Raw genomic sequence first — 11356 nt, 5'->3', positions numbered from 1 at the left:
CCTCCCCGCGCTCGCCGGCCGGCCGGCAGCAAGTCTCTGCTTGCAGGCGCTGACGGGGCAGGCGCTCTCCTGGCGGCGGCGGCATAAACCTCACCCCCCTCTGGTGTCCCGGGGGCTGATGAGCAAAGGGGGCGAGGGCCGGGAGGCGGAATCCCTGACGTTGCCGGTCCCCATTGGTTCTCCCCGGCAGCGCATGTTCCGCGGCGTCTGGATAAAGGCCCCTCCGTCCCCCCTCTGCAGCCTACAGCGTCCTCCAGCCTCCACCGCCTGCGGGACACCTCCTGGCGAGCCGGCACGATGAGCATCGAGGATTTTGTAGGCAAGTGGACCCTCGTCTTCACCGAAGGCTTTGATGAGTACATGAAGGAATTAGGTAAGGAAGCCTTGGCGGGGCAGAGAGACCGTGTGGGATTAATATCGTCGATCCCCGCCTGAGGGAGGGGAAGGTGGAGGTGGCCGGCGGGCTAGGTGCTGGGGCTCTCTACTTCTGCTCCTGGATAGAAAATAAAGGAATGTCCCGTCCCTTCTCTCCGCCCGCCAGCCAGTCTGGGCAGCGAGGACTTTTCATTCAGGATCTCCCTGGCTGTTCGGTTTGGGGGAAGAAATGAGGTTTGGTGGTCTCTGATTTTGATGACTGTCTCCCTAAATCCCATTGTTGCTGCCCGCTGGAAGAAGAAAACGCGCTCTCTCTTGTGTACCTGTGTGTAATTTATTAGTATTATCTGTATGATCCTGGAGGGGTGTGTGTGGGGGGGAGGGTAAGGACCTAAGATTTAAGGTGCCCCTTCTTTGGGCCCCCGGCGCTCGCTCCACTCTGCTAGTTCGTCTGGGCTCTAAAGCTTTGTGCCTGGCGTCTTCAGATGCTCTGTCCAAGGTCTGTGGGGGCGTCTCAGTGCCTGATGCTAGGAGCCGCCTGGGACTAGATTGCTAACTAAAGTGAAAGGAGACAATTCCCAGGGCGTCAATATAAAAGCAGCCCTGCGACCTGGAGCAATGGCTTGAATAGCAAGAGCCTCTCTCCCCTGCTGGCTAAGCTGATGCTGGGCAGAGCACACCCTCCTGGGGAGGGGACCTCTTGGACTGGTTTTGGCCCTGCCCTGGGGTTAGGGAAAGAGGAGAAGAACAGAAAACAAAATCTATCCAACAAAGAAAATGAACATGTGTGCATGTTAGTCTTTATTATACTGTACCTGAGATGGGTAGCACCAATACATCTAGGCATTCATTGCCTAAACAAAGCATCTGCTGTGAGGCATTTGTAACCTCGTGGTTTGCTGAATGTCTAAGCCCCTGGACCATAATTTGCTCTCAGTTCCACTGAAATAACTCACTGGAATTCCTCCAGATTTACATCAGTGGAAGTGAGAGCAGATTAGGACTCAGTGGTATATACACCTTGAATTTCTTATTGTTATAAACAAAGTAGCTTGCATATTATCTGGTTTGAGAGGAGTTTTTGTGCTGTGCATTAAATCTGCAAAATCAGAGCACACTTGATTGAAACTGACTAGAATCACAGTTCCTTATGTTAACATTTCAATAATAGATTGGAAACGTGTGTATGTGCAGGCAGGCTTTCAGCTAAATGACAGTCTTTAGTGTTAAGTGCAGGTGGGTAAATGATAGCATGAGAAGAGAATGGAGTAGGAAATCCCCAACTATAACACACAATTATCAGCTTCTTCCTAATTTCTATTAAATTTGCACTGTAATGCTCTCACCTGAATTTGTCTGATAGTAGATTATCAGAAGGGGTTATATCAATGCAGCTGCTACTGGGATACAAAATGCCATCGAAGAGACTTTCTATTGCTAGATGTAAAAGTATCTGTATTCCTTAACAGTTAGTTCACTTTCTAGCCCAAGTATTTTCTTCCTTGAAAATTTCCTCCCAGTTTAAGTTACTTGCCAATCTCAACTGTCTCAAGGGAGCCCCCCTCCTCCCAATTCTGAGATTGAATTAAAAAACTGTTGGGGTCCTTTTAATTTCCCTAATGGGTTTTGAATCTTTTGGGGTCATGTTTTCAAGATGAGTTATGGGATATTCCAATATGAGGTGCCCTCATTGAAGCTCTTCCCCTGTGGATAAATAATGAAAGAGTAATTGGAACAGGGGGACTGGCTAGGCAGATAGCCTGGGGGGGGGAAATGTACATTTGGCTACAACAGTTTAATGGCCTTACCACAGCACAATGGGGTGTGATTGTTCCTTGCCAAGCCACTTGCTGTACTGTGACAGAAGACTGTACTGCAAGCCAGAGACAGCAAAATTAAGAGTTAAGGTAAAGTTTTTCAAAAAACTCCCATAGGCACTTTTGAAAATCCTACCCTAAATCATAAAGAATTCAAAAAACTTTTTAAAAAATGATAAACTGTTTAATTGTTAATAAATAGTGCAGCTTATGATATGCTAAACATTCATAGCAAAGCAATACAACTTCCTGCTATGCAGCTTATGACATTAAACAAGAGTGAGGACAGGCAATGTTTGTTTCCAAAAAAAAAAAAATCTAAATCAAGATAGTCTCTGTGAAGTACAAAATATAACTCTTGTTTGTGGTACAAGTCAACCATACACTTGGGAAATTTTAAAAAGTTGAAGTGAACACACTAGATCCTTAGCTCATGTCTGTCTGTCTCTCTTCCCCCCACCCATTCGCCCCCAGAAAACAAGTGTGAAAAGAGGTATCAGCCTGAATTCTGACTTATTTTTTTTATCACCACCCTTAACATGTTTATCAACACTTTTTAAAAGCATATTTAAGCTAGTGTAGGGCATATTTAGGCTCCATGTGAATTTAGATTTTAAATCTGAATAACTTGCAAGATTGAATGCAGATTTTGCTAGGAATATAGTTTTGAAAGAGTGAATGGCTCTAAATATAGTCTGCAAGGAATTGTTAGCACTTAACAGAGCTCCTTCTACTGTTCCTGTCCAGATGATCAGTTATAAATATTACCTTCAGAGCAGTTACATGTCTGGCCACAGTTTCACATTTTCAGACCCCACCTACAATCTTAACATTACAAAGAGTTGGTTCTTCAATGGTATTTCCACTTCCACCTGTGTCATGATTGGGTCTCAAGATTGCCTGGCTCTTCTGCCTTCCTGATGGGAGCCCTAACCACTGGACTACAGAGCATAGGCGCCGACTCCATGGCAGCTTCGGAGCTGGAGCACCCACAGGGAAAAAGTAGTGGGTGCTGTGCACCCACTGGCAGCCAAGCTCCCTGCCCTGCCTCGCCTCCACCTCCTCCTCTCAGCACACCGCATCCCCGCTCCTCCGCCTACCTCCCAGCGCTTGCTGCCGCCAAACAGCTGTAGCAAGCTCCAGGGGGGAGGAGTGGGGGTGGGGATTTTGGGGAAGGAGTTTGGGTAGGGTCGAGGGCAGAGGGGGGGTCAAGCACCCACCGGTGCCAGTAGAAGTTGGTGCCTATGCTGCAGAGTCTCTCTCTCTCTCTCTCTGTGCTGCTTCCTCCCCTCCCCCCCAAATGAGGTTTCACTGAGTATAAATACTTATATAGTCATTGGGCCAGAGACAGAATAATTCTGTAGTCCAGTGGTTAGAGTACCCATGTGGGATAGCCCAGGCCAGTTCCCTTGCTCAAATCACTCTTTCATTATTTTGCCACAGTGGAGCAGCTTCCCCAGGAGAGTGGGCAGCCCCTGTTCCAGTCCTTTCTTCCCCCGCTTCTGGCAGAGTGGGGAATTTAACCTGTATATCCCACTTCCCAGGCAAGTACTCTAACTACTGAGCTAAAGCTATTAAGGGGCTCCTCCGGCTCTTTAGTGCACAGCAAGGCAGGCATCTAACCCATTCCTGCAAGAAACAGTTTAGGTACTGGAGCCACCTGACTCTAGGCATCGGCTTCCTGTTCATGGATCACTATTGCTAAGCAAAGATAGGTGCTTAAGTCCAGGCTGTAGGGAAGTGCCTATCTCGATGAGCCAGGAGGGGCTTAGTACACAACCCTCTCTTAGGCATCTCCCAATGGCTAGCTTAGGTAGCTGCCTGCCTAGCATGCTGGCTTTTGTGGATTGCATTTGAAGGCACCTGTCTCTCCCCATCCATAGTATTGGGAGCCTAGGTGCCTAACTCAGGCTTTGTGGATTGTAGCGTGTTCCTGTAATTTTTTTTTCTAGTTGTTGCAATACTGAGCATTGTAATGCCTTTGTGAATCCAGGCCCTTCTGTTCTGGATGCAGATCTCACCACAGTAATGTATGCCCTTATCAGCTTCATTTTGGAATGCTGCACTGTGCTGTATGTGAGGGCACTTGAAGACTATTCAGACTACAGCTACTACAGAGTGCAGCTTCTGACTTACTTAGTGACACTTATTGCAGAAAGAATTTCACCCTGGAGCTCTGCATTGGCTTCCAGTTTATTGTTGGCTGCAATTTAAATGGCTGATTGATAGCTGTTGTATCAAGCCCTGCATGGTGACAGTCCTGAGTAACCCCAAAGCCTGAAAGCTGTTGAGTTGGGTAAAGCACTCACTGGATTAATCAAGAGGGGGCTGGAGGCGAGGTGCTTTGATGAAGGGACCTCAAGTGCTTCCTTTAATAGTGTCCTAAAGTCCAACTTTGTTGAATTTCAAGTCATGCTCCAAAGCTCATTTTTCCCTTAAGCTTTTTTCTGCAGAGGGGAGTCTTCTAGTTTGGGGGGACTTAATACTTTTGACATTGGTCTGAAAATGTGCATTTTATTATTTTACACACATGTCTAGAGTGACAGCTGGGTGTTCCATAAGTAAGTTAGAAGAAATACATCTATATAATATACATTTAAATGTAAATATGAAAGTGGATTAATTTTATAGTTTAAGAAGTTCTCCAGCTGACTTTTCAAACACAGTTCACTTAAATTTGAACACAGTCTTCTTGTAACACTACTTTACAGCTTATTTCCCCTTTTCCACCTTCCACGTCCATTTGTATGAACGGAGATACTGCTTTTCAGGAGACCTGCAGGTCCTATAGGGGGAGAAAGAGATTCAATTTAGATCTCTGGAGTATTCAGGATGAATGAGTCTGCAAAATGAACTTCTCCTTCCTTGCCCTGGATAATTAAAAGGGATCCTCTATGTGGGCTTAGTGTTTAACTGTCCCCTCTGATATGCTGTTGCTCTTGCTCTGTAGGTGTGAATCAAGTCCTGAGGAGAATGGGGAGCATGGCCAAACCAGATGTATACATCATCAAGGATGGAGATACAATCACCATAAAAACAGAAAGCACCCTTAAATCTTCACAGCTCAGCTTCAAGCTGGGTGAGAAATGTGAGGAAAATACATTAGATGGCAGGAAAGTTCAGGTTAGTACAAGAGGTTTTTGTTTTTTTCCATTGAATACACCCAGTCCACTGGAGTGCCTGGGTTACAGATATAAATTCTATTTAGGGACCCAATTTCCGCCACTCTCTCATGTTGAGTAGTACCCTGCTCTGTTGGTGGGTGGGTACCTCTGTCATCACAAGCCCCATTGAAATCCATCAGTTTTTATGGACTAACCAGTCTACAAATGGTAAAATACTGAAACCAAATAAAGCCTGATATGTTTGGTTAATCATTTTCAGGTCATTTGCAGTGACACACCTTGGGATGATAAAACTGGCAGCCCTCCAGACCCATGTTAAAAATACCAAAGGCCAAACTTCACTTTCATTAACTTCAATGTCAAAAAAGCCTTTTGATTTTTAATGGGAGCAGGATATGGCCCTATAACTAATCTGGTGATCCAATCTCACACATTTGCGTAACAAGTGGAATAACCTATATAGGGAGTAAATTAAATGTGACTCAGACTCCATATTCCCTGTCTTTACAAGAGTTCAAGTAGCTTCCAACTTGACTGATTAAAGGGACTATCCCTGGGAGGAGGAGGTGGAGGGTGAAGAAAGATTATTCCCTCTTCATAGGATTCTCTCATTCCAATTATCTCCTTGTATGAATGCTGACCACTTGCCAAGACCCTCCCATTCCTCACCTGTGCACTGGCAACACATCTGCCAAGTGCTACATTCAAACATAGATGATCCAAAAAGCCAAAGCACATGTATGAGGAGACTAACTTGGCACATTCAGCAGGTCTTGTTTACTTAAATTGTGCATGCTGTTGAAGTCATGTTTCATGTATAAATGTGCCAAAGCAGTGACTGAACAAGAGCAAAGTAATGGAAGAAGAACAGGAGCCATGAGAAATTTTGAGTGAAATCCTGGCCCTACTGAAGTCAGTGGCAAAACTCCTATTGGCTTCAGTAGAGCCTTGGAGTAGAGTGTGGGAGTATCACCTCCACTCAAAGAAACTGAGTAAAATATTTAAGTCCCGCTTTTCTTTGCAGACTATTGTCAACTTAAATGGTAACACATTGACTCAGCTCCAGCAGTGGGATGGCAAGGAGACGACAATAACACGGAAGATAGAGGATGGAAAACTGGTAGTGGTGAGTGCATTCCTACTTTCTGATCATTGACTACTTAGACTATAGCAGCAATCTAACTTTAAAAGACTCCATCTATTTTAAACTGCCATCTGCATCCCTGTGTTCTTCAGTAATTTAGCCTATATCAGGGGTTCTCAACCATCTTCTTTCTGAGGCCCCCCCCAACCTACTATAAAAACTCCATGGCTCACCTGTGCCACAACTGGTTTTCAGTAGATTAAAAGGCCTTAGGGAGTTGCAAGCAGGACAATAGCCCAGGGCCCTACGCCACAGGGAGCCCTGTGAAGCTAAGTTGCCCGGGCTTTGGCTTCAGCCCCGGGCAGCAGGGCTTGGGATTCTGCTTTCTGCCCTGGGCCCCAGTGAACTAATGCTAGTCCTGCTCTCTGGTTTATTTTGGGGGACCCCCTGAAACTTGCTTGTGGCCCCCCAGAGGGGCCTGGACCCCTGGCTAGGCCAGCGGTTTTCATACACTACTGAATTAATTTCTTTGTTTTCCAGGAATGCGACATGAGTGGTTGCAAGTGTAAGAGAATCTACGAGAAAGCATGAGGACATTGTCTCCATACTGGGTTGGAGCTTGCTACAAACCAGCTCAGTTTAGCAAACAAAGCTCCTCTACTCTCCAGTTTTTTTCTATTCCCTGTTTTGTAGTATTTCAGTGGACTGCATAGCTGTGGGCAATCATATTTCAAAGCCATGATGTAACTATTCTGAACGGTTGTGGCTGTTAAATAAAATTTTCAGATATATGAAGTGGAGCTGTTGTCAATATAGTGGAATTTTAATTTATAGTGGGATTTTCTTTTTCAGGTGAAGATTTATAAAAGCTCATTAGTTATGCAGGGGAGCCTAAAATCAGTATTAAATCACAGATGATGGGGATATCATCTCATTGGAACACTTAAGGTATAGTTAACAGCAAACTGCATTTTGGTTCAGCGATACCTTTATCATCAATGAAACAAAATTGTTATGGTGCAGAATCTTTCTAACCACTTTAAGATAGTGCCTGTTGCAAAATCAGTAGAGTTGAACTGGTACAAACTGAGAGGAAAACTTTATCCATTGTGTTTAAACAGCTGAGCACATTTTTAGTTAGTTGCTTTCTGGTGAGAATCCACACCCTCTCACCCAAATAGTGAGCTTGTACATTTAGGGGCCAATAGACATGATAAAACTTAAGCAAGTGCTGAAGTGCTTTGCTGAAAGGAGGCCTTAATATGGAAATACACTTTCTATTCTATTAGCCTTTTCTTAATAGCAATATTTTCTAGTAACATTTTCTTATTTCCTTTTTAGTAACATTCTGAAAATCCTAAACCATGAACTACTGAAATATTTCCTGAAGTTAAAAGCCTCATTACCAGATGTTTTGAGCAAGTAAAATTGCAGTTTATATGCTTACAAGTGCAATAATAAATTATCACAAATATTGTCTTGGTGGTTATTTTTATAATTGGGAAGTGGTCAAAACAGATCCTATGAAATTGCTATTCTACACCTGTAGATTGTTTAGTGCTATCAGACTAGACTAACTTCTTCTGAAAGCTAAGACAGGCTGGCAGTTTTTAACAGGATTCTAAATAGTAGCTTCAGAAAAACCTATAGTCATGTAAATTCACTGCTTGCATTTTGAAGAACTAATCACTACCTCATTCCTACTGATGTCTTAGCTAGCCACTGCAAATACTGTCTGGTGGACTAAACAATTGTACTATGTGTTAATGCTACCTAATATGGAACCTAAAATTTTCCTTCCATAAGATAGCTTTAGGCCATTTCTTAACTTCTTATGGGTTTGTGAATGATAGTTTAAATAGATGGATTATAGTTCTCTCAATTTTTTTTCTAGATGCTTTCTTATGTTTCTTGAACTGGCCCATCCTTGTATCATTTTTGGTCCTCTTTTTTTGTATTTTTCCTCACTTATTTTTTGTAAGCTTCCCTAACCTTTGAAGAGGAGATTTCTGTGTGATGTATTCCATGTGGTGTGCCAGGACTACAGAGCAGTATTAGTTTCAAGTTTTTATTCAGTAGCATTAGAACATAAGAATGGCTCTACTGGGTCAGACCAAGGATTCATCTAGCCCAGTATCCTGTCTTCTGACAGTGACCAGTGCCAGGTGCTCCAGAGGAATGAACAGAACAGGTAATCATCAAGTGATCCATCCCCTGTCACTCATTCCCAGCCTTTGGCAAACAGACTAGGGACACCATTCCTGCCCATCCTGGCTAATATCCGTTAATGGATATCCTCCATGAATTTATCTAGTTCTTTTTTTGAACCCTGTTATAGTCTTGGCCTTCACAACAGCCTCTGGCAAGGAGTTCCACAGGTGGATTTTTGCATTGTGTGAAGAAATACTTCCTTTTATTTGATTTAAACCTGCTGCCTATTAACTTCATTTGGTGACTCCTAGCTCTTCTGTTATGAGAAATAGTAAACAGCACTTCCTTATCTACTTTCTCTATACCAGTCATGATTTTATAGACCTCAGTCATATCTTCCCCTTAGCAATCTCTTTTCCAAGCTGAAAAGTCCCAGTCTTATTAATCTTGCCTTATATGGAAGCTGTTCCATACCCCTAATAATTTCTTGCCCTTTTCTGAACCTTTTCCAATTCCCTTCTCTTCTTGAGATTGGGATGACCACATCTGCACACAGTATTCAAGATGTGGGCATACCATGGATTTATACAGAGGCAACATGATATTTTCTGTCCTATTATCTATCCCTTTCTTAATTATTCCCAGAATTCTGTTAGCTTTTTGACTGCTGCTGCATACTGAGTGGATGTTTTCAGAGAACTAATCACAATGATGCTAAGAACTTTCTTGAGTGGTAACAGCTAATTTAGGTGCCATCACTTTATATGTATAGTTGGGATTATGATTTCCAATGTGCATTACTTTGCATTTATCAACATTAAATTTCACTTGCCTTTTTTTTTTTTTTTTGCCCAGTCACCCAGTTTTGAGAGATCCTTTTTGTAGCTCTTCAGTCTACTGGGTCTTAACTGTCTTGTGTAGTTTTTGTATCATCTGCAAATGTTGCCACCTCACTGTTTACCCCTTTTTCCAGATTATTTATAGTACCACATGTAGAAGCTATGACTCTGGATTTGTGAAGTTAATTTCACCTCCCTGCACTCCACCCACATAGCCCAAATACAACTCCCCAATATGAGGGCAGTGAATTTCACCTCATCTACATTTGCCTGTCTAAGATTTTGGGCCCACAGCATAATATTTTTAAATACCACTAGTGCACAGGCCTCTATTTATGACATATTCTAATACTGGAAAGATGTTTTTATAATTAACATGCAAATTCTGCCTTTGCCACATTTTCTACAAGAACTAGAATGACAGGTTATTTAACAGAAAACTAATGTGCCAATATTTAAAAAGGGTAAAGGGGATGACCAGGGTAATATTAAGCTCTTCTGTCTGACATCGATCCTGGGCAAGATAATGGAGTGGCTGAAACAGGACTTGATAAAGATTTAAAGGAGGATAATATAATTAATGCCAATCAAAATGGGTCTATAGAAAATAGATGCTGTCAAACTAACTTGATATCTATCTTTGAGATTATTAGTTTGGGTGATTAAAGATAACAGTATTGATATAATATACTTAGATTTCTGTGAGGTATTTGACTTGGAATCTCATCTCATTTTGATTAAAAAATGAGAACAATATAAAATGAACATGACATGGATTAAAAGCTGACTAAGTGATAGGTCTCAAAATGTAATTGTAAATGGGGAATCATCACTGAAGGGGTGTGTTTCTGATGGGGTCCTGTAGAGATCAGTTCTTGGCCCTACGCTATTTAACATTTTTATCAGTCACCTGGAAGAAAACACTAAACCCACTGATAAAGCTTTCAGATCACAAAAATTGGGGAAGTGACAAATAATGAAGAGGGGAGGTGGCTAATACAGAGCGCTTTGGATCACTTGGTAAGATGGGTACAAGCAAACAACACACATTTTAATTTCTTTGTTTTTAGATGTATACAAGACTATAGGTGATACTTACAAAATGGGGCTTCTATCTCAGGAAAGAGTGACCCTGAAAAAAACTTGTAGGTTGTGGTGGATAGTCAGCTGAACATGAGCAATGGTGTGGTAAAAAAGGCTAATGTAATCCTTGGATGATTAAACAGGAGAATCACAAGAAGTAGAGAGGCTATTCTACTTCTGTACTTGGCACTGGTACAACTTACTCCTGGGGGAATTCTGTGCCACTGCACAATACAGAATTTTGCAGAAATTAATGTTAGGTATGCAGAATTTCCTTTTTTTTCCTGACAGAAATTGGCTGCCACTAGGGACTGCTAGATGTAGCAGACCCCAGCTCACAAATAGAAGACAAGACGAGGGGGAGGGAACTGGAGGGTTCCAGCAGGTGCAGTTCCCAGCCTGCCCTGAAGTAAGGAGGCAACAGTCTGCAGGAAACTCTGTGCGAGCTCAGGACCCAGCATCAGGCTGTTGCTCCCTCTGGATCCCTGGGCTCTAGGAGGGTAGGGAATGTGAGTGTCTGGGCTGGGGGGGCCCACAGCTGGGCTCTGTGGGAGGGGTGGGGGTGTGCAGCTGGGCTCTGTGGGGGAGGGAGCAGAGAAGCAGGAACTGGATTGTCATATGGGTTTCTATAACTCTACTCCTGGGGGAATTTTTGTGTGTCTATATTGTTTCAGACATACTTGCTGACTGGTATTTTGAAATAAATTACCAAAATAATTGAAACTGGTGTGATTACATAGTGTTATTTTGACAAATAAAATTTGCAGAATTTTAAAATGTGCACTGAATTTTTAATTTTTTGGTGCGGAATTCCCACAGGAGTAGCAACCGCCTCTGGAATATTGTGTCCAGTTCTGCTTTCAACATAGGGTGACCAGATAG

At 42.9% G+C, this 11356-nt stretch overlaps 1 protein-coding gene across 1 annotated transcript; it reads left to right on the top strand.

The window, feature by feature from the left end:
* Window positions 1–210: 210 nt before the first annotated feature.
* LOC141981351 (fatty acid-binding protein 5-like) lies at window positions 211–7659 on the top strand. Its single transcript, XM_074943032.1, has 4 exons — window positions 211–373; window positions 5143–5315; window positions 6342–6443; window positions 6942–7659. Exons 1-4 carry the CDS (start codon window positions 298–300, stop codon window positions 6990–6992), a joined length of 402 nt encoding a protein of 133 aa, XP_074799133.1. The 5' UTR covers window positions 211–297; the 3' UTR covers window positions 6993–7659.
* Window positions 7660–11356: the final 3697 nt, after the last annotated feature.

This window comes from Natator depressus, chromosome 2, assembly GCF_965152275.1.
Source record: "Natator depressus isolate rNatDep1 chromosome 2, rNatDep2.hap1, whole genome shotgun sequence".
Taxonomy (NCBI): Eukaryota; Metazoa; Chordata; order Testudines; family Cheloniidae; genus Natator; species Natator depressus.
This window is presented reverse-complemented; position numbering and strand designations above follow the sequence as displayed.